General features: G+C 41.3%; 1 protein-coding gene across 15 annotated transcripts in view; it reads right to left on the bottom strand.

The window, feature by feature from the left end:
• Window positions 1–24,915, bottom strand: part of Cntn1 (contactin 1) — a 297,760-nt gene that overhangs the window by 61,698 nt on the left and 211,147 nt on the right. For 8 of the 15 annotated variants that reach the window (XM_017594616.3, XM_063262899.1, XM_063262902.1 and 5 more), the window contains 1 exon segment: window positions 14,813–14,933. In XM_017594616.3, the coding sequence (XP_017450105.1) occupies window positions 14,813–14,933 (121 nt within the window). 15 annotated transcript variants of the gene reach the window in all.

Here is a 24,915-nt window from a genome sequence, read left to right as displayed (position 1 = left end):
GAAGGGTAACGTTCCTTCTTGAAAAAATATTATGAATTTTAAGTATGCATCTCTCAAATAAAGACAGCAGAAGGAATTTAAGCAGCCCCAGGAAGAATTTCGCCTTCAGGGTCAGTTCTCACTTTGGCCCCATCTTAATACAAGCCTCAACTTTTCTCCTGTAGAGGAAGGCCACAAAGGATCGAGGCAGGAGTCAAGAAAATTTAATGTGGAAGCATACTTTGAAGACTCGGCCATCTTCCTGAATATCTTGCTACAAACACTGTCCAAGTTCACTTTCCAAACCCAGACTGTGCCCTCAGACTCTTGAAGGTCACGGTCGCTGGCTGATTGCAACTTCTTTTCAAGTGTCCCTCCACCGTATGAACAGCAGTGTGGTAAGCAAGTCGCTGGTCGTACGGCCTCGCCCAGCTTGCTTTCCGATTAAAATGTCTGGGGAATCAGACAGCAACACCTTTTTTTTTTTTAAACCTGCTTTAATAAATTAAACAGTCCACGTACCAGCAGCACGCCTGTTTTGTATGACACCGGTTCTTCTTAGCTTTTGCAGGTAAGGAGCTAATAATCTCAAAGAAAAACAGGACCGGAAAAGTGGGGCTTTCACTGGGCTACTTTTAGATGCCCTAGATTAGTTTGCTAGGCGTTGCTTTCAGGTGTTAGTGAAGCTATGCCAGGATTGTAAAACCCCTCAGCTCAAAGCATGTTAACGAGTCTCAAACATCCTCTAAGAACTAGGATGGTGAGTGGAATCGCAGAAGTTACAAGGATGAGTTAATTAGTCAAATCTAGTATCCCATTTTGAGGGGGAGGGGCTGTCACACAAAAGGTGAGGGTCCCGTTCACCAGGTTGGAGGCAGGCTGGCACAGACGGGGAGAAAGGGCTCCACCATGTTTTTCTCTCCATCTTTTCTCTTTTTACCTGCAAGAGGAAAGATTCATGCTGAAGGGAGTGTCTAGATGCTCAATTCTGGGCAGGAAATCAGTTGCTTAGGGACAGGCCAATTTTCCTTGACAGGTGCCATCAAGACTGAAGAGCTATCAATTTACAAAAGGTGCTTGTCCAAAGGAGAGAGACTGATGCCACTGGAATTGGTCCAGTGACGCCCTCCGTTCCTATAAAGCACTAACTGAAACTCTGAAGCGCAAGAGTGATAACGGGAATTCCTTAAACCAAGCAGAGCTTTACATCCAAACCCAAAAGAAAGGTGACAGAAGGAACAGGGCAGGAGCAGAGAAAAGAAAAGTGGGAGCTCTGGGATTCTAAATTTCATTCTGTCGGACTCTACTCACTAACAGTTGTGTGCCGAAGGCTTGTGACTACAAAAGAGACAATGGTGATCAATTTTAGATTTAACTTATAATAAGAAGTATTCACAAAAATGTATTTTAGTATTCCCTTCTGTAAATTTAGCACCCAATGCCCACTGACTGGGCATCCTGAGGACTTAGGTTCTCAATAGGAGGAGTGGTCACCTAATGTCTGTTGGCTGATACTGAAGGTCAGAGCTTTCCCATTGCCGAATACCAAGCTTTTTAATAATTGCATATGCATATAATATATATGTATATTAATGTAGCTTTATAATTCTTTGTAAGGTTTGGGCAGTTGGTATTATTGCAGACTTGCTTCTCTGTGATTTCTGGTGAGAAGTGTAGACAAAGAGGTCCGGAGCCAGCCACACAGGGCGTGTCCTCCACACAGAGGTACCTTTGTGTACTTGTAGGTTGTTTAAACCCAAAGCATCAGAGGAACCTAACAATTCCCATCAGTTACAGTCACTGAACTTGGAGAAATTCTTGAAAGGCAGATGAAGCTTTCTTCTGTTGAGCCGCTAGGAATGCTGGGAGCTGCTTCTCAGATGCACGTTCTTCAAGGTCATGAAACCTAAGTTCCCATATCCACAGAGGACACCTGCCCTCTGGTTTGCCAGAAACAATTTCTTACTGATAATTGAGGGAATTCAGAAGATGTATATACCCTTTTATTTTTTTTTGTTATACTCAATCTGTAAAATTCTACATATTTGTGGAATACAATACAATATATATTGCATATATATTGTATATATATTGTATATTGTAATATGGTACTCACAGAAGTTAAGTGTGTCTACCACTACAACACATATTTACCTCTTATTTATAGAGGAAACACTTGAAGTCTTTCTAAGTTTCCAGGGATACACACAGCCCAGGATGTGTTGCTATATTTTTGCTCTCAAAATTGTAACAACAGAACAAACAGTTGAGCCCCATTCTTCGATCTAACTTTAACAGGACAGCTGTGGACAGCTGTTGTTTCCCGTCCCTTCCCATTCCACACTCCTCACCCTCTAGGAAGACTGTGCCTGGTGCGTTTCTTCTCACATTCCTACCAAGCTCTCACAATGAATATGTACTTAAAAAAATAATACTACTTCTTAAAACTAGGTAGATTTCTAAAAAAAAAAAAAAAAAAAACTAGTTGAGTTTAAAGTTTTCCTACAAGGCCATCCAGAGACTGCCCCACCTAAGGATCCATCTCATCTGCGGACACCAAACCCAGTCACTATTGCTGATGCCAAGAAGCACTTGCTGACAGGAACCTGGTATAGCTGTCCCTTGAGAGGCTCTGTCAGAGCCTGACCAATACAGATGTGGATGCACACAGCCAATTATCAGACTGAGCAAGGGGACCCCAATGGAGAAGTTAGGGCAAAGACTGAAGGATCTGAAGGGGTTTGCAATCCCGTAGGAAGAACACCAATATCAACCAACCAGACCCCCCAGAGCTCCCAGGTACAAAACCACCAAAGAGTACACATGGGGGAACCCATGGCCCCAGCTGCATATGTAGCAGAGGATGGCCTTGTAGGGCACCAATGGGAGGGGAGCCCCTTGGTCCTGTGGAGGCTCGATGCCCCAGCATAGAGAAATGCTAGGGCAGTGAGGCAGGAGTATGGGGGCAGGTGGGGAGGAACCCTCATAGAGGCAGGGGGATGGGGAAATGGATAGGGGGTTTGTGTAGGGGAAACTGGAAAGGGGGACAACATTTTAAATGTAATGACCAAATTTTTATAATCAATTTAAAAAAAAACAGTGACAACTGGAAAAAGTAAAGTTTTCCTGCAATATGGTTATTCTTGAGTGAATACCCATGACTTCTGGAGCTCTAGAATGGTGCTTCGGGAACAATAGGCTGGTGCTCCATGGTTACTCCCATGGGTGAATGCCAATGCTCTTTGAAACACGAGGATGGCGCTCCAGGAGTGACCTGAGGGATGTGCACAAATATCCATTCCTGTCTTTAGGTTGCCCTGGGCCACAGTGTGACTAATGGCTGACAGAGAGCACTAGGTGTTAGCAACTGGGGTGATTTATTTCTTGGGAAACAGGAACTTGGGATTTATGCTCAAATCTGCAGTCACCTGTGAGAATGCCATGTCCAGTAAACCTCGGAATGGAAATGCATGGAGACAGGGAGGAGTCTGAGAAGTAAGTCTTACTGTCCTGTTCTAACAGGAAGTCCCAACCAAAAGTAAACTTCACGTTGTTGGGACCTATGGTTCACTTTGAGAGAGAAGGGAGGGTGTCGGCTGTGAAAAGGATGATTTGGAGACACCAAGAGAACTTCAAGAGTCAATTGTCAAGCCTGTTAACTATACTTCCTTTCCTCAGAGCAGATTCACTTAATCCCAGTGATAGTTACTAGGGTTACAGGATCCAGGGCATTAAGCCTGCCGCTGTAGCTCTCCACACTGGTAAGCAGGTAAAAAACCTTTTCTAACTCTCCTCCCTGTCTTTGTGTAGCTAGGAGGCAATGGGAGAACTACTTATTTTCTAAGGGGCAGGGGCACGGACAGAGAGGCGGGTAGGAGGCTGGCATCCTACATGCAGATGGCATCTCCAGGACAGAAATGTGTTTTTCTTTGGAGAGTGTCTAAGACTTCAACTAAGACTCCACAAGAGAACATGTTTTTGCTTGAAAGGGACTTTTCATCAATCAAGATTTCCCATAGATAAATTTCAATAATAAAGCTGATTCTTCGGTTCAAGAAAATAAGGGAGGTGGTGTTTATGAAAGTATCATTTTAAATAACCTGATATTGTCTTACTTATCTTAGTTTGAGATTATTAATAACTCACAACACTTGAGAGAATACTTTGATTATGTTTACACATAATGCATGTATGAAAGATTGTGTCTCAAATAGAGATTAACAGTTCAGAAGTACCCTGTCTGATTGGTTCGTTTGGGGAAGTTAAATATAAAGGAAAGACAGGTGAATTCAGTAGTTGAATTTGGAACATCAACATCCACCCTGTTCTGGTGTTATTATAAGGTAATAGTTGAGAAACTTTTTAAAATTTCTTTTGTCAACGAAATAATATTAATACTCCCATCACAGAAACTTTGTGAAGAGTGTGTGGGTGTGGGGGAAATTTTATATGAGAGCCCTGTAGATTTATTAGTACATTGTAATTTAAAACAGTTTAAATCTCCCTCTCCCTCTCCCTCTCCCTCTCCCTCTCCCTCTCCCTCTCCCTCTCCCTCTCCCTCTCCCTCTCCCTCCCCCTCCCCCTGCCTTCTCCCTCCCCCTTCCCCCCCTTCTCCTCTCTCTGTAGTAGAAAGAGACTTTTTTTGTTATGGCTGTTGTTAAGGTCTACCATTGGTTGGCCTGGAATTCACAAACCAGAGCATGCAGGCAGTGGACCCCAGGGACCTACCTCTACAGCATTGAGATAACAAACACAATTTCCCAGCCCTGGATCTTTAAAATGTAGGTCCATGAGATTGAACTGAGATTCTTAAAAGCCACACCGACTGAGTTTTCTCCTTCCTGCACTTTAAATGCTTATGTTTAAAGAACTATTTTTTAGTTGCATGTATGTTGCATGCCTGTGAATGGTTTTATGTGTGATGCTGTTTTGCCTGAGGAGGATAGATATGTCAGACCTCCCTTGAACAGGAGTTCTAAGATGTTAAGGCCCAATTAACAGGGATTCTGGGGTTCAAACTCAGGTCTTCTACAAGAACAATAAGCCCTCTCACCGGCCGATACATATTTCCAGCCTCATGATTTTAAACTGTGGGAATTATGTGTTACAAGCAATACAAAACAAAACAAAACTTTCCAGGAAAGCACAGCTCACCAAAAGCTGACCAGTTTTTCAAAGACAGAAATGGAATGTAAGTCATTTTTCTTTCGACTTTCACTAAGAAATACAATTTCCTATCCTTAATGCATTTTAAATCACTGTAGTACTTAGAAAAGTCCTACTTTTTCCTTGAGATTTTGAAAAAAAAATATAAAATAGAACTGTAGGTTCTACTTTTAAACAAGAAGGCATTTTCTGCATCCCATATTTATTCTGACCAGATTCATATTCATTTCAAAGTTGAGTGTTAGTAGGAACTGCTGTGGGGAGTAGCTGGTCTTAGTAGCATCTCCTGGTCCTGAATTAGTTGATTCTGAAACAAAAGGGAAATGCTTAATTTCTGGGCCGGCTTCGCTATTAATAACTGGTGGTGCAGCGTGGTTTAGCATGGAGCTGGGTCAAAATGCTTCAGAATGGCGCCGAGTTGGTCTTCCTTCTAGCCAGTGTGGGCAGCAACGGCCATTTCGCTTTCTCAGTCCTGCAAGACTAGTGAGACACAACCTTCATTCTGTCTCTGTGGCAAGATTTCCTTAGCCAAAGAAAGTGGAAAATTCAGGCCATCCAAGTATCTGAGGTGAATATGTATTTTTCTGCCCCAAATACTTGAAAAGCTGCCTCCTTGGCTTCACTCTGGCTATCTAGATACGGATCCTTTCGCCTTCACATGTTTATCCATTGTCTAGGTCTCTACCCATGCATGACCTCCCCCCTCTCTCATCTCTCCCTCCCTCCCTCTCCTCCCTCCCTCTCCCTCTCTCAACGCCTGCATATGCACACATGAGTATGAAATTGCATTTACTCCTGCATTCCTCATTTGACATATGTGTAACATGAAAACTTCTCTGCCCGCTCTTCCTAAGTTCCTGATGAGTAAACGGATTTAGAAGTACCTTTGAATTAATTTTGGCCTGCCACTCCTTAATTACAATTTTAGCATAAATCCACACTTGCATGTTTAAGAATGATAAATCAGTGGTAAGACAGTCTAGAGTACAACTGAATATTTATGCCAAAGACCACAGAAAGTTAATTTCTGACTTAGCTCAAAGAACTCAACGAACTTTAAAAGACTTTGAGCAGCATCTGTTGCCTACACTAATATACATGGTTGGTGATTTTTCCCTTTAAAACCCCAAATAACGCAAATGGTGGTGACTTAATTTGGTCCTGATGAGCATTATCATGGTTGATTTTGGTGGCCACAATCGCAAAGCCTCTAGGGTTGTCTGAGAAGGTTTATCCAGGTCAGGCTATTGAGGTGGGCAGATCTACCTTCACTGAAAGCTGCACCGTCCCACGGTTGTAAAAAGAGCTGAGCACCAGTATTCATGGCTCTCTTCTTCCTGGCTGGGGACGCATGGTGACACTGCATGGCCTCATTCTCCTGCCACTGGGCCTTCTGTGCTTGATGATATGACCTTCCCACCACAATAAACTGTACCCTGGACCTGCAAACCAAAATTACCCCTCCCCCTTTCAATGTTGCTTTTATTTTTGTTACAGGAAGGGAAAAGTAACGGATAACTAATAAGACTAGGTCTACTAATCCCCATGGTGCTTTAAAGATATCCACAGGGATGGCTCACAACACTCACTCATTCACTCACTCACTCAATGAAGTAACCTGAAATGCCCCCACGGTTTGTAGCTAGGGTTCTTCAGGGCTTGGTCACCAAGTTCTGATGCTATTGGAGGCAGTGAATGAGACTCTCTGGAGGCAAAGCCCAGTGAAAGGTAGGTAAGTTACAGGGTCAGGGCTTGAGAGGTATGGGGGCCTCAGCCCAGGTCTCTTTGCTACCACTTGCCCTGATGTGTGCAGGATGCCTCCCCTCCTGCACCCTGGAGTGGTTGGTACTCTGCCTTGCAAAAGTCCAGACGATAAACCCAACCGGATCCTAGACTGAAGTATGTGAGATCTGGAATGAGACTAGGTTCTCCTGCTTCAGTTGTTTTTGTTCTGATGACAGGCAGCTAATGTTGTATAAGTGTCACAAAGACACAAAAGCTTTTAGTAGTCATCCTAGGGCCAATTTTTGTGCTTAGTCTGAAGTATCTAAGTGCAATACATTTTTTTAAAAATTAGTATAAAGCAATTATCGCCTGTAAAGCTGGAACTAGTAAGCAGTTTATAAACACTTTGACTATGTCACACATACCCTTGGAGAGTGGAGTACACCCAGGATAGCTGAAATCCTTGGTGACTATGTATTGTCGGCACAGTGCAGTATGTCAATGAAGAAAGCCTTAGCCCCATGGGAGTGGCAGAGCCTCCCCAGGACTTAGAAGGATGACGAAGCCTTCTACCAGTCAGAGATCAAGCATTAACAATGGGGACAGAGTTATCCATTGGAACATTCTCTTCCCAAATGTACTGCTCCTGAATGAAGGCTGCTACTACCAAGATCAACTCACCCCACCTCCCTGTTCTGCTACATGCCATAACTCTGCCTCCCTGTGTAACTCTGTGTGATCAAGCCTGTGCTGCTTTTCCCTTAGAGAGCCCAGAATACCTAATCCAGCTCTTCTCGGTACGAGTGTCTGTCCTTTCGTCATTTCCCTCTCTGCTCCTTAGGGTTCCTGGACCCAAGCTGTGTAAGAACACATCCCAAACCTCTGCTTCAGGGTTGATTCGTGAGTTGTTTCTTTCACGACATTGTATCATTTCTAATTCATGTCAACATCTTTCTTATAAAAACAACGTTCAGTGAGGCAATCCAGAAACAACTTCAATGCTATTATACCAGGAACGCTATTATTTTCTAGAACCATCTTGACATTTACGCTTGTGCTCCAGCTGAGAGATTTGCTCATCTTTCTCTTTCACTTGTTTCTTTCACTTTTGTTTTTGCTTCGTTGGTTGGTTGGTTTCCTTGTCACTGAGAGACACTCTTAAGATGAGTGGCTCTGTGATCAGGTTTCTAAAGCTAATCTTGTCTTATTTTCTGTGACAATATTTAACTAAAACTATACTACTGTAGGTCAGACCAGTCAGCCTTTCATCTGCACTCCATTTATTTATTCTTGTCCCCTGCCTCCTGCCTTCCAGGGCAAAGCAAATGGCTTCGGAGTCCCTCCAACATCACCAGCAACTGTTCAAGTGCCATCGAATGAAGTCTGCTTGTGTTTCATTTGACAAATTGGAGGAAAGGCCGGTATTATCTTTTCAAACTATGTGTTTCAAATTACCACCAAGGCACACTTCATGAACAATCTGATGTGATTGGCAAAGTAACTACCACGAATTTGCTAGTACAAAACCCCTGAACACACAGTCATCTTGGTGGATTGTTTCATGTACAGACTTGGCACTCTAGGTCATTTTAATATACCGGTGCCACAGGATGCTATGAACCAATGCTTCCCATAATTTATATAAGCATGTATTTAATAGTTACTTAAAGAAGATATTGGTAAGTACAAGGCTGGCAGGAGAAAAGAACTGTAGGGCAGGGACAGAGGCTTGAGTAACTTCTCAATTCTGCTCACCAAACTCCAAGCCCTGCCCCGCATTTGCCATGTGTGAGGTTGACTAGATCTATACCCCCTTAGGAGGCAGGTTAGTGGCTGTCACCTCAAGAATTGCTGCACACTCTCTATCCGTCTTTATTACACTTCTTGATATCTCTATTGCACTTCCTAGGTCCAGTGATTTAACATTTCCGTTATGTGATGATTCTAGATTCACAAGAAACTATGAAAAATCAGAAAGTTGTAATCCTTCCCTCTCCCACCAGGATGACAGTTCATAAAACTAAAGTACAATGTCCCAACTCAAAACTGACATTGATACAATCCTTGGGCCTCATTCAGAGGGCGTGGCCTCACACGGTCTGTGTGCTTCTCGGCACACATGTTTCATTCCGTTCAGTTTCGCCTCCTATGTGCTCATGTGACCACTCCCCCTGTCAAAACATGCAGCAGCTTGGCCATAAGACTGCTGGTGTTGCATTCACAAAACCAGGGACACCGGTCACTCTCAGTTACCCGCCTCTTAAAGTATTAATATATTCAGTTTAAAGATGCTAAATAAGCAGTACAAGTCCTTTAAAGATGAATCCTGTCACCACATACCTATAGTTGAATTGTACTGCACTGCATTTCTTTAACCATTCAATGACTAAAGGCAAGGTAAGTTGTTTCCAGGTTTTAGTATTATAAATGAAGATGGTATGGACATTTATATACATATTTTGATGTCTCTATGTGTTCAACTATTGATGGTGTTGATTTTCTCATAATATATGCATGTTTTACATGCATACTCAGTTTTTTCTTTGTCTATGGGATAAGCACCTCTAGTGTGTAGTGGCCAGATCTTGTGGTGAGATCATCCATATTCTCTGAGGCACTGTCTTCCGCATAGCTGCTCCCTTGACAAAAATAGGAAGATGAAGTCTGTGCATCATATTTCAGTTGTCACCATTTCAATGAGTCTGAAGTGATATGTCACTGGATTTCCAATTTGTGTTTCCCTCATGGCTTAGCACGTGAGACACTTTTCATATGCCTGTTTATGATTTCCACATGCCCTCATCAGCTAGATGCCCATTTACATCTTTTGTCTGGCATCATAGTGGGTCATTTGGTTTCCTCGACAATGAACTGCTCCTACTTGTCTTGACATGGGTCTTTTCTTTGTGTAGACAAGTACATAGTAGACGTTTGTTTTCCTTCTCCATTATTGTACTAGCCCTCTACTAACATATAACAAATATCCCAAAGTTCAACAGCTTAAAGAAAGGAAGCATTCCTCTCTCTGACAGCGTTCATGAACAAATCATTCTTGAATGTTGGAGCTGAATGGTTCTTGATCCATTTCTCTTGGTAGTTAAATGCTGCAATCAAGATGCCAGCAACACTCATATGTCAAAGGTGCTCACTCCAATTACGAGTAAGTCAGCGTGGGGGCACTGGGGAAGTGCATTTTCTCCTCTTGTGGACTTCGCCAAGAGGCAGCTGACGTCTGATTCTGATATGGAAGCTTTCGGCCCCCGGAACTGGCCACAGAGCAGCTGCAGAGATGTGTGGGTGTGATTTACCGCTGAGCCTGGGACAGCACCACTGCTGGCTCACAGAATGAGCGAACATGACACAGGTTACATCAGATTGATGAGCCAGGAGACAAGGGTCACTAGAGGCCATCTTGTAGGCCAGCATCCCCAGTCATCTTGTTATTATTGGTATTAAATAACCTACTGGTTATGTACTGTTGTATCTTTGTAAAAAGGATTCTTTATACTGCTATACTGATATTGCTTTTGTTTTTGTATATGCACACTTACACACACACACACATAAAAAATATATATATTTTCTGCTGTTTTCTGTTTTATTTGTTTTTGCTTTTTTAAAAAAACTCTTAAACATAAATGATCCTGCTTGTCCTTGACCTTCCTAAACTTGTCCATATCATATCTTGAAATGTGTTTTTATCCTCATTTGTTTAACTTTTTTCCATGTTAATTCCATTGAAAAATAAGAATTTCCCACTACGTTTTTCTAAGTTTTGATCTAACAATGTTTGAAAGGCTGGTATCAAATTTCTCAGTTAAAGTCATCCTCCTGCTTCAGTTCCCCACCTAGCTAAGCCCAAAGATGCATACCACCGAATCTGCTATATATTCAATGTCTTTATCTCTTTTTAATGACTTACTTTTGATTCTCTCTGCTGAAATATGACGATCAGATGCGACTCCCTGCTTCCTGATCCATCCCCTACCTGTCACTGAGATGTTCTCCAATCATCTATTGGGTTTTTATTTTCAACAATTTTGTTTTCATATTTAAAGGAGCTCCTCTCCCTCCTAACTACTGAATTTTTTAAAAAAATATTTATTTATTTATATGTGTGTGAGTACACTATAGCTGTCTTCAGACACACCATAAGAGGGTACTGGATACTATTACAGATGGTTGTGAGCCACCATGTGGTTGCTGAGAATTGAACTCAGGACCTCTGGAAGAGCAGTCAGTGCTCCTAACTGCCGAGCCACCTTTCCAGCCCCAGTAACTACTGAAGTTTTATAGTTTATTGTTTAGGACCATTTTGACTCTGAATAATGTCATCATTCCTACATGATTATTTTTACTTCTGCTTTAATCACTATACTTGTCTGAGCTTTGGGCTTGAGTTGTACTGTCTTTCGCTCCTTCCTCTTGACTCTCTTCTCACCACATGCTTCCTTGGTTACTTGGTGTGTCTGTTTTACGTAATTTCATATTTTATTTATCACTTTGTTATAATCACAAGAGAGCTGAGTAGAAGGCTCTCTGTCTTAGAGTAATCTTTTCTCGTTGTCAGACTTTATCTATGGCTTGAATTCTGTGTATTGAACTTCCAAGTCCCCATGCTGTTTGAAGCACAGAGCCACTTGTACAGATTATTGCTATCCCACATAAACCTCAGCAGTGACATCTCCAATATAGACAGACAGTCCTGATAGACAAGGTGACTTTGATAGAGTAAATACTGTAGGTCTGTATGAACCATGGTTTCCAGCTTGTGAGAGTCCAAGTATCAGATTCTGTACAATTTTTTTCTGGTCTCTTCTTCCAGCAACTTTAAACAGAAACGGTGTTTCAATACATTCAAGTGCTATAGTTTTTAATAGAAGCTCTGGTTATATGAATGATGATGTCCTGTGCATAAATACTGGTGCCATTTTGATGAGTTGTCAGACAGGGGAACTGCTGTTTTACTTCTCCCGCAGGCCTGACTGACATGCATCAGGGCAGTTTTCTCTGAGCAGGATGTTTCAGGAATAGTTCCAAGGTCACGTTCACCTGTGTTGTTGTCTTAGAGGCTGCTATGGTTTAGGATATAGTCTGTGTGCAGCTTTATGTGTGGAAAGCCCGGTCACCTGTGGTAGAACCTTTACAAAGTGGGGCTTAGTGTGAGGTATTAAGTCCTTGAGGGTGCTGCTTTCCATGTCTGCCTTGTGCTATGAGTTATGCATGCTCATGAGTGAGATGTTGTGTATGTGAGGAGGCAGAGACAGGTACATCTTTGGGACCTTTTGACCAACCAGTGTAGCCTAAGTAACAATTCCCATGTTAGTGAGAAACACAGTCTCAAAAAGCAAGCTAGATGTCAAAGCTGGAAAGAGCCTCTCAGGGGCTGTCCTCTGAGATTTACAAACACACACACACACACACACACACACACACTCACACACACACACACACACAAACGCCGGGGGGTGGGGAGGAAAAGATCCACATTCTTATTCATCCACGGAGGATAGTTGTGTTTTCCCCATCCAGTCTTCTAATACAGAATAATAGAATAATAGTTCACATACTAATATTTGTGTTATCAAAACTTTCAGGGTTCTTCTCTGAGGAGAGATCTTCCTTCTCATAATGTTCACTATGTCTAATGGCACTGCCTCTGTGTTTCCCATCCTGGCTACCTCAATATGAATTGCAATTACTCCCTTTTAAATGTCTGCCCTACATAGAAGCAGTAGTCTGCAATTAGTCTACATTAATAAGAGCATCATTAACAATAATTAGAACATTGTCAGGATTATCAGACACAGTGTAGAGAACTGTTTACCCCTCTATTCTCTCACTGAAATATACGTAACATTTAGAAGGTGCACAGTGTATACCCTGTGATAGACATAAGTGCTGAGGAACTCTGTCTACTTCTTGGTATGTACAATATCAAGCCTTTCTGTTACTGAAATGACTGCACCAGAGCGGCTTCCATAGAGTAACCAATAATATTCATTTCCCTATGTGGCATCTGATGACTGCTAGAGCCCTGAGTTCTGCACCACCCATCCCCTGAGTCCACTTGCTAGACTTTGGCCAGGCACATTTCTTCCTAGAACCAAAAATTGCTTTAAAAACGTTTCTGTTTTAAATGTCCATATTTTACATATTATAGCCTCTTTTTATTAGTTTTGGATATTTAAAAACATACAGAATGGGTGATTACATTTATTACTAAGCGTGTGTCCATAAAACACCTTCCGTTGTGTGTACTAACCATTACCATAGTGAGCTTTTCATGACTGCCAGGACACTGGTGTCCTTGCCTCGTAACATGAGTCCTTGGGTAACATGGATTCTTATTCTTCTAATAGGTAAGTGATTTTAATCACACCCTTATTTAGTGTTCTGCTGGAAATGGTCTTGTAGCTAGTGTCTTGGTAGTGAGAAAAGTAAATTTGTTTCTTTCTCTGATAGTAGTCACCGTCTCAAATAACAATAAACTTGGAATGCAAAGGGAAAACCCACATGGAGAGCTGTTAAATTAGGATTGAGTGGATATGGGGTATTCTTTATTAATTTGCATAGAAGGTCTGTGGAATCAATGAACAGGTTCATTCGGATCAAGAGATTTCACCCAGGTCCTTGCTTCAGGAGACTGAGATCATTTTAGCATTGCCTCATGTTGGGAAAGGGGTTTGCTCTGTGTTTTCATTGTTCCAGAGGGGAATCCAGGTGGGTGTAAGACTAGGGGAATTACTTTTACATGAATCTGGGAGAGACATTGAGTCTAACAAGCCCTAAATATTTTATATACTGAGTAATGGTCTCATTTTCAAAAAGATGTCATAAAAAATTGGCACTCAAATCATGTCCAAATGTTAAAAAAAAGTAAAAAATGAAAAATAAAAAGATAATAACATGTTAAGATAAAAGAGGAGGCATAAAAATTTCAAAGGCTTATGTAACTTACAAAATATTAGTCAAAATGACTATGAATCTAATCGTAGACAATAATGCAGCCAAACACAGTTGACAGAAAGGTTTCGATTTTCTAACAGTTCAGAGAAGAGCTTGTGTGTGGACAGACAGAGAAATCCTAAACTATTTCCTACTTGAGCAGGCCTTGATGCATGGTAAAATTTAGGCAACAAATGGTTTAGAGGGAATGGCAAAGGAAGACTGAATCAGAGAACCCATCTGGGATTACTATGGCATTTTGTGAGCTGCTGGATACCTGCAGTTGGTGACAAGAAGTACAAAGACAGTACGGTGAAGAGTCTACAGCCAGTCCACAAACATCTTTGGAACTGAGCCACGAGGAATGTTTCCCTGCACAGTCTGTGAAACCTGTGACTGAATGGCTTCAGGTATCTCTCTTTCCAAGCCATCCTGCTCTTCAGCAGAAGCACAAAGAGACTACATTGTCCATACGCACATAACCCATCACCTTCTCAATTACAGGACGTGTGCCCGCAAGAGCGGTCGTAGAAATGACCAGTGAGCAGCAACACAGTAATGCATCAACCCACATTCTAACTCTACGATAACCAGGACAAACATACACATTTGTGGTTAAGATATGTCACACTCAACACTTTTTTCCCCCAATTAAACCAAGAACATTATTGTACCATAACACACACTGACAAGCGTTAGAAGGAAATGAGAAACTTGGTGAATGGTTAGCTTCAAACACGGTCAGTGAGAGTCTCATGGTATAAATTTTTAAAAGACACGCAGTCAGTGACACAAACAGACTTAGTGCTTTTCCTCCTCCTCTGGCGTAAGCCATCCCGAGCTGTGGGGAGGAAGGTGAAAACGTATCTGCAGGATGGAATTGAAGGATAAACAGAAGAAAATGTGGAGATCCGGCATTACCAGAAGACTGGTCAAATGACACACATCAAATACCTTTGGGTTTCTATTCATCTGAGTCGTTGGCGACCCTTACCTCGTACGACAAGGTCAGCTGAAGCTGAAGAATTGTCCACGATTGTCTGCGCTGTGCACGTGTACCGTCCTGCGTGTTTCAGCTGCGCGTTTCGGATGAGCAGTTCCCCATTGGCGTCGAGCTATGAATAAAACCAGCAACTACTTAGTCGGGGTATTTTCATTCATCACACAGCATTTAGGATATGGAGATACAATGCTTTCTCCTATGAAGAAGCGTATGGAAGCAGAGAACTGCCTTGTCTGGCCTCAGTGGGAGAGGATGTACCTAATCCTGTAGGGACATGATGTCCTAGGAAGGGGGGATGTGGGTGGAGGACCACCTTCTCAGAGGTGAAAGGGAGGGAGCATGAGGGGGAAAACTCTGGGAAGGGGTACTGGGAGGGGAGCAATATCTGGGATTTAAATAAATAAAGTAATTCATTAATAAAGATAAAAGGAAAGAGAACAAAGAAGAAAGGACTGGAAGAGCTTGAAGGGGCTCGAGACCCCATACGAACAACAATGCCAACCAACCAGAGCTTCCAGGGACTAAGCCACTACCTAAAGACTATACATGGACTGACCCTGGACTCTGACCTCATAGGTAGCAATGAATATCCTAGTAAGAGCACCAGTGGAGGGGAAGCCCTGGGTCCTGCTAAGACTGAACCCCCAGTGAATGGGATTGCTGGGGGGAGGGCAGTAATGGGGGGAGGATGGGGAGGGGAACACCCATAAAGAAGGGGAGGGGCTGGGGTTAGGGGGATGTTGGCCCGGAAACTGGGAAGGGGAATAACAATCGAAATGTAAATAAGAAATACTCAAGTTAATAAAGATGGAAAACAATAAAAAACAAAAAGAAGAGGAGGAGGAAGAGAAGGAGGAAGAAGTGGCAGCATCTGTAACAGATCTGCTAAGTGTATGTCTCTGTTCTCTTTCTGCTCTGGCTTTCCATCTGAAAACTAAAGAAGCTGAACCTCAGGCCCTCTTGGCTCTGCTGTCTTTGGCTTTCTGTCAGAGAGCAGCACTGAGGGAAAGCCAAGGATGGAGCTAGTTTATTGGCACCATTTGTATTTTTTTATTATCGAGATTATAACAGAAATGTAAGGTTCCCCCTCCCCTTTCCTCTCATGTACCCCTCTGCATGCTCCTTCAGAGTCATGGCCTCTTTTTTTTTTCCTCACTAATTGTTATAGCGTGCATATGTATACACACACTCACATTTCTAAATATAACCTAGTCAGTCCATATGTTACTTGCTTCTTTTAAAGAAAAATGTTAATGTCTAAAAATCTGAGTCCTATCAATGTGTGTAAATAGATAATTCAGTTTTGCAAAGCTGAGCCCATTTGACCAAGTTCAGGATGTTCCACAGTTCGTCTTACAAAGATGCTAAAAGCTTATAGAAGTAAGAAGATGGATGGTGATTCCACTGAAATGTAACTTGCCAGCAAATTATAAACTATACATATATATATGTGTATATGTGTGTATCATATATATGTATATAAACATATACATATATATGAATTTTGCTAGTGGCAATAAGATATAATTTTAATTTCTGAAAGGACACAACATTTAATGAATATCTATTTTGTGACATACTAGGCTTTGCAAATATATAGAGCTAAAGAATGCATTTCCTCCCACTCTTTCCTGGTAGAAGCTTCTCAGCAGGGTCTCATTATGTGCACATTATTGACGATAGTTATGAGACTTAAAGAGTGCCCAAGCATGCTGAATGGGGTCACCCCACTTACCAGAGCTCTTTCCCATCACTTACAAAATACCTTCTTAGCAGAAAAATTTGGGGAATTCAAGTTTTAAATGGATCTTTGATTTTCCTATTAGACACAAATAGTTGTTTCCCACTCCAATCGTACCGAGTTGGTTTCATTATAGGGTAGGTAATTTATGGCCTGCGTTGGGACTCATGTGGAAGCATTGTTTATGTGAAACGTTAGGTTATCTCGTTTTAGAGTTGGGTTTCTAGTGAGCACACGTGGAGTGAATGTTCTATTTGGCCATAGGTTCTATCACGCGCTGCATTCTCTGCTGTGCTCATCTTCCAACCTGTGCTCTCCTTGGCTGATGAGGAGCTACAAAGTCTGGCCAGATTGGTTTATTGCTTGGGATAGCATACTAATATGTCTATATAAAGGGCACAGCAGCTGGCCCTGGGTATTTGTCAGTCTTGATGAGCAGTGATAATCTTTTTCTTTAATGAGAAGCTGACCTCTGTTCCACACTGCCATCCATATAGGCATTTATTTAACTCTCCTGAGAATTGTGGTCTTTCTCTTCATATCATCACAAATAATTAAAATCCAAAACCACTAACTGTTTTATGCCCTAAAGTATTTGCCAAATACATATCCATTAGATCTTTGAAGACGTTCTTCAATAGCTTTCAAAATATTAATATTCTATTAATTTTTTTGAGAATTTCAGACAACACTTTGATCACTCTTACACCATACCTAGGAGACGTTTTCATTTAAGTCAATTTGGAATCAGCCCTGTCTTAAAGATGAGCGCCTGAGTAGGCATTGGCAGGATTGCGCAGGAATTTTAAGAACGTCGACAGGCAGCCCTGTTGCCTTACAGCTGGCGAAGGCAGGGTGCTAGAAGTCTGTAGCAGGAAAACAGGGGAAGTACACGCATCCTCTCCGGGAGAGTGTGTTTGCGTGGAATATTTTTTGACGGTTTTACAAAGGCAGCTAATGCTTTCCATCCTCAGGAGAAGCTGTGGTTCTCGGTGGTTGGCAGAACGCTTACAAAGCAACTGAAGACCACGGGCCTCAGCACATTCTAGCCACAAATTAGATACGAATGTGCACTTATTTTCACTGAAAGCCGCAGCTTGGCTGAATCACAAAATTCTTCCCTTCAGAGGAGGAGAGTTGAATCACATCCTGGAAATTGTGATGGCAGAGCCTGGGGATGTCCAGCGTGCATATGTGGTTGACCACTCAGAAGTATCCCAAGCTTAAGTCAAAAGACTTTCAACCTAAAAATGCCCACTCCTTGGGTTCTCCTCCACTGTACACTAAATGCCAAAAATTGATTGCATGAAATAGAAGTTAAAATTGTTGCTAACTTGTAAGAACCAGAGGACTCATAAGGAAGGAGCAAGCAAGCGACTTGGTAAACACAGCTTGCTTTGTTCCTTTCGAATTGACAAGGGAGAAAAAATGCAAACAAATTATTAAATGTCTAACACGTCTGCTATACGTGAAGCAAGACGTTTTTTCCTCTTGGCTTGCTAGACAACAACTACAACAGAAACATCAAAGACAGCTGCTAGCAGCATCCACAGACTCCTCTAACAGGCAGGAGTTCAGTATCAACTGAACTCAGGGTACCTCTGGAGCTGCTGAAAGGCTTTACATACACACGCACACACACACACACACACACACACACACACACACACACACACACACACAGACACTGAGCTGAAACCCCGCGAAAGATACAATATGTAATCAATTACGAGGCCATCTTTTCATACGTGATAGCTGGACCTAGCTTCCTTCCTTCTTATGCTATTCTATTAAGTGGCTTTCCTTGTTCAGTTTAAAACACATTGAAGTGGCAAAATCGTACACACTGACTGATGGTCACGCCATGGACTTTGCACTATAATTCTGATCTCATCATTTAGTAGTGCCTGCTGTCCCCCTTTCTGTCTAGTGTCACTCTGTCTAGCTCTGCACACTGAGAATACTGACTTCATAGTGTTAGGTACCACTTGGCACCTTAAGGGCTCTTGACAACCTCACCTTGGATCTCAAAAATTATATTTTCACACATACAACTAGCACTAGTTTTATAATATTCTCTATTTATGTTGGTGTTGATTTTAATGTTGCATCATTTTAATTAGTTGAGTCTGAATTTTTGAATATTAAAACACTAAGTTAGGCATGCCATCAAACATTTAAATCCCTCAGATACATAAGAGAAGCTGTAATTACTAAAGAAATTGTTCAGAGGTTGCCTGGAAATGTTAACACAATATAGTCTGCTCACTGAGGAATTCATTTTTGACCAATTGACCCATTAAAAAACACACACACACACAATGAGACTTTTGTTTGAGGTCCTTACTAAGCGTTTTTTGAGTAAGGAACAACACACCAAAACTCTGAACTCTGTAGATTTGTTTTAGAGTTGAAGGAAACTTAGATATGACTTAATTCATATGGTTTCCGTTGGTTCCCATTAACCTTAGAGTTTTTCAGTATCTCTATAAGAAGAAACAAGGAAAGGCCCATAGGTAATGTGCTTTGCCATTCATTAAACTGGAAACACACACACACACACACACACACACACACACACACACACACACACATCATTTTCATAAGAGCAAGCTCACTATCTTTACTGTATATTGGTATATTGTTGTTCTTATATTTTCTTAGAAAAAATGATTCTGCTAAAATCTTTGTGTATGTGCATGTGTGCACATATATTTGTGTGTGTGTGTGTGTGTGTGTGTGTGTGTGTGTGTGTATGTTTGAGTGTGTGCCCTCAGAATCCAGAAACTAAACATGACAGGCATGGTGCTATATATCTGAACCCTGCACTGGACCTTTCTGCCCAGCCAATCTCACCTATAGACACCAGATTCTCTGTTTGTAAGAGAAAATGTCTTAAAAATATTAAGTAAAAATGGCGTATAGTGTCTGAGGAAAGACATCTAAAGTTGATCTCTGGCCTCCACATGCATACACATATATGAGTACATGTAGCGATACCCTTCACACATAGACACTCCAACAACGTACACAAAAGAAAAAGGCCTACTGCTGTATGTGCTTAATTTGATGGATTAGCATTACCACCAGCAAACATTTAAGGACTTGACCAGTGTGACTTGCTAGGCAGCAACTTGGGCTGGTGTACTCTCCGCTTTGTGATTTCAGTGTCTTAAAGAAGCCAGCTGAATTGTAAAGCCCATTTTCCCCTTGTACCTGTCTGCTGCCAGGAAAAAGAAAAAGAAATAAGAAAAGGCAGCAGTTATATGCAGCTCATAGCTGGTGCTACCCCAGATGTGAGCCCATGAACCCAAGGTTCAAATCTCCAAGTCTATCTTTGACCTAATGGTGCTGAGCTTCTACTCTGGTTCCTTCTGCTGTAACTTAATTCTTTATGTTTCTCAGGATGATTTTCAAACCCCATTCATAGACTCCATGATCTTTCTAGTAACCTTAGGAAGCCTTCATTTTCTTATTCAACAGAAAAAAAGAGAGCCAGTGCCATTGAAAACAATAAAGATAGCTAAATTTCTGCCTGGCTTTAATTTTCTTTCTGTTCTCTCCCTTGATTGTCTAGCAGTAAAGTTCTTGCTCAGGGTCAAAAGTACATTTCATTTCTAATTAAAAAGTTGTTCTTCAAACTCCAAACATTTTTAATGACCTATTCACAGAATTCACAGTTTTAGTTTTAAAGAAAAAGAAATCCACTGTAGACAGAGAAATCTGTTTTTCTAATGGTATGGTGTGATAATCACAGCCAACACACATTCCTCACAGGTTTGAGGACACTGATAGCCAACAACACCCTCACACCTGCAAACACAGTCAGTGCACAACCTCACACCTGCCAAAACAAGGTCAGTACATGCCTGCAAACACACACTCTCACACTTGCAAACACACGGCCAGTACACACCTGCGAACACACAACCAATGTACATCCTCACACATGCAAAAATACAGTCAACACACATCCTCACACCCGCCAATGTATACACGGTCAATGCACAGTCTCACACCTGCTAGCATAGAGCTTCAAAACTCACTCCCTGAAAACCTGAGGGAACTGTTCGTGGTTCACCGCCAACTGTACTCTTTCACCTGTGCGAGCTTGATTTGCCCCACAGTGCGAAAGCTGATAACAGTGTCTGAGGAGTAAAACACTTTGGATCATGTGGATGTCAGTGAGTCACTAAACAAGATCTTAAACTAATACATATGAGTTGAACAGTACTGTCTTGCAGTGTTTCCAACTGGCTGGGAATTATCTAAGTAGACAGACGTGAACGGATGCCGCATGCAGGCAGCAGCAGGACATAGCTCTCTGGGCTCCTGACTTGGGGCTTATTTCACCTGTCTAATCTTCAGTTTCCCTACCCCTGAAATTAAGACACCCACATTAGCATCTATGTCACTGGATACTGCTTGCTCCAAGTAACAATGTCAGGGTGGAGGAAGACATTTCATCCCAAACTGAATAGACAGGGTTCAACAGACGCACCTTTCCCTTGCCCTCAAAGATGAACACCTAGAATATCTCATCTCAGACTCAGTATTCGGTAAACTGGTGAGTGATTTAAATTTCAAAAATGAGATCTGTTAACAGAAATGAGGGGAAAAAGTCTATAGAATTTTAGTGGGACACAATTTCCCTATTATAAAATTTAACAGAAATAGTCAGTGAGAGTTACTCTGTTCTTTTGTCAAGCACTTTGTAAGCATTCCATTCTCTACATAAAAGGGTTATGAAGAAATAGGTTTCGGAAACCTGGATAAAATATATTTTAAAGGTGGGAAGTGATGGTTAGAGAGTAGGGGGTCGCAGACTTAAAGGCGAAAATGACCTAGTATTAGGTGAGGTAGGACAGAGCTACTGAGAATTCAGATGGCTTCTCTGAATTTTTAGCCAATCGCTAGTGACTTCTCGATAGACTGAACTTTCAACACCGTTGTAAAGAAATCAGGAAGATGCACAAAGTGTCCACATGGTTAATCAAGATAGCTACTGAAACAATGAGTATTCTGTCAAACAATGAAGGGAAATGATTGGAGGTCGTTGTCAAAATCAGGCAGGTAGGGGCCAGGGAGTTGATTCACTGAGTAAAGGCACTAGACACTCAACCCGATGACCCTAGTTTGTTCCCTAGAACCCACGTAAAAAGGCAGAAAGAGGGGTGGGCATTTGTGCTTTAAGTATTCCTTTGGGGATGTGGTAGACAGAGAACTGAACAGAAGCTCAGTGGCCAGCTAGCATAAAGTATGCATGATCAGAGAAAACAAAAAGAGACCCTGCCTTATGGTGGATGGTGAGAGTAACTCCTGAATGCTCTCCTCTCAGCTCCCTATGTGTGCCAGGGCATGTGTGTTCCCACACTCACAAACATGCATGCATGCATGCATGCATGCATACATACATACACATACATACAAAATAGAATTTTATAAAATTATGTAATGATAAAAATATTTTGACCACCATTTGCCACTGTGAATGAAGGATAAAAGGAAACATAAATACTTCGAATATTTATGAATACATATGAATGTAGATAGTCTCAAGGTCTTTCTAGAAAAAGAAGTGTTATGACATAAATTATAGTTAAAGTTAATTTTAGTTGTATGTTTACTCTCAGAGAGTAAGTCAAATTAGAAAGTAAAAACGGTAGCAATTTTATAACTGGGCACAGAAAATATATAATTATTTGCCATCGAACCTTAGCAGAACAAAATAGTGCAGATAAATTGCTGTGATCAATTAGTGTATTAAACGGATAATTTGTTGATATTTTATCTCTACGTGAATTTTGTTAGTACGCAAATGAAGTATTTACTAGCCATCGTCACACAAGGCATAATATTCGGTGAGTTTTAAATAAGTCAATGAAGGACTACGTAACATATGTTATGTACAGTAGAGCACTAATAACAGAAGGACAGTGTTATTTGCATTGGTAAATACAAAGAGATGCATTTGTTCCGTCCCATAAAGGTCTCCGCTTAAATTAGTCCAGGCTATGAATCTTGAAACCTTACGCGAGGCTGCCATTTAGTGGTGAGAACTGGGAACGGCGAGCCGGAACCAAAGCAGGCGTGATTCTTTAAACGATTGATTTTCTCTTTCTTCAACTAACTTGGAGATGAAAGTTCACGTGATGAACATTAAAGATTACATCTACGTTGCTTTTAGCAATGGTGAATAAGTCATGGGCAGTAATAATTACCAAAATGTGGTGGCAGCTGAAGTCTTTTAGACTCTGGGTGTCTCTGGGGTTTTGATTTTTTGTTTTGTTGAATTTGTAGACATCTTTTTCAGTTTTTTGTTTTGTTTTGTTTTTTTGTTTTTTTGGTTTTTTTTTTGCCTTGGTATACAGCACAGGAGCAGCAGATGGTGGTTAACCAACCCATGCTAACCCTGTATAAAATGCGCTCAAGACTTAAGAAAAATATGCCAAGTCATTTAAGGAACATAGACAGAGCGACACTTTTGCCTATGGAATTTTAAGCAATAGATAACCATGGCCACCTGTGTCCCCCGCCCACTGAGGTCCCCACTGCTCCCATGGTTTCACCCTCCAAGCTTCAGGTGGAAAACACTTGCTCCATCAAACACGGAAGCCGGGCTGAGACAAGAGAACTCTCTCTCTCCAAGATTGTTTAAACATTTCTGATGCCTTCACTTAAATGTCATTTAGTAGTGAGTTTGACCCCTGACTTTTTGTTGGAAATGAGGCCTTTCCTGGACTTTTGTAGGTTCAGGAGATGATTATTTTGATCACTTACTTTGCAGTATCTATTTTTTTATTGGATATTTTTTATTTACATTTCAAATGTTTTTCCCTTTCTGGTTTCCCATCCATAAGCCCCCTATCCCATCCTCCTCCCCTTCTTCTTTAAAACCACTCTCCCTTCCAACTTCCCTACCCTGACATTCCCCTACACTAGAGAATCCAGTCTTGGCAGGACCAAGGGCTTCTCCTTCCATTGGTGCCCAACAAGGCCATCCTCTGCTACACATGGAGCTGGAGCCATGGGTCAATCCATCTATAGTCTTTGGGTAGTGGTTTAGTCCCTGGGAGCTCTGGTTGGTTGGCATTGTTGTTCTTATGGGGTTGCAAACCCGTCAGTTCCTTCATGCTACATCTATTCTTCTCCTGAGGTTATATATTCTTTTAAAGAATTCAACTTGTCTGTCTTTCTTTGAAGTGCTAATAACAATCACCCGATCCCATTGTGTCAGAATCATAATACAGAGCCCACAGCCAGTAAGCACTCCTCAGCAGACTAGCTTGGGCCAGCCACTCACTGAACCTCTGTGGCTGTCATTTGCTGAGAGAGCAGGCATAGTCTCAGAACTCACTGCACATTTCTGCTCCAACTCACCTTTTCTCCTTTAGCATTCAAACACTTTATTCCCTTCTTCTTTGAAGTCACTAGGCTTTTATATAGTTTTATATACGTTTGAGTAGGGAAAAACTGACTCCTCGGTCCCTCATCTACATCTTTTTCCTGTTTATTCCTTTTCCCCATTTTTTTTCTTACAGTGGGTATTTATGTCAAATCACATAGGGTAAATATTATTTTAAAGATTTACCTACGCACTAAAGGTGAAGTCTCACCTTAATTAGGGTAATTTATGCCACCAAACCTATTTATGCAGACGTCCCTGAAGCTACTAAATACACTCCATAAACTCCGCTTGTCATCGTTCCAGATGGTGGTTCTGAAACTACTCAATTCGTGAGACCAGAGGAATAAATGAACTCAAAACTTTGTTTCATTGTTTTAAGTAACGTGTCTGTTTATCTTACTCTTTTCCTTAAAATCAATAACCATGGTGAGACTTGTCTTTCAAAAACTCTAATAATGTAAGGAAGAATTACTCAACTGATAAAGTTTGCGGTGCCAATTTCACTAGTGATGAAATGAAGCCTACATTAGGTGAATTGCAACATTTCAGACTTATAAGATCCAAGTAGAAAAATCTGTTTTTCTTTGTCTATTACGATAGCTTTTAGGTGTACTCTGGCTCAGAAACCAAATTGGCAGATTACGATCGATTTTTATGGTTATAGTTCGTCTCGATGGATTGCAAATTACAGAAATCACAGTGAACCTGCAGGGGCGTATACATTAATACCGAGGGAGTTGTGGCTGCACATCTAATTTGAAATGTCCCTGTCTGGTGAGAGGAGTGTTTACTAAACTAAAAGAAGAAACCAGAGACAAGTGATTTGCAGGCAACTGGATAATCTAAAGCATACTGTTATTATAATTTATAAATATTAATACATTGCTGAAGGGGTTTGCAACCCCATAGGAAGAACAACGATATCAACCAACCAGACCCCTCAGA

Source organism: Rattus norvegicus, chromosome 7 (genome assembly GCF_036323735.1).
Source record: "Rattus norvegicus strain BN/NHsdMcwi chromosome 7, GRCr8, whole genome shotgun sequence".
NCBI lineage: Eukaryota > Metazoa > Chordata > Mammalia > Rodentia > Muridae > Rattus > Rattus norvegicus.
Note: the sequence above shows the minus strand (reverse complement) of the source record. Positions and strands in the feature narration are given on the sequence as shown.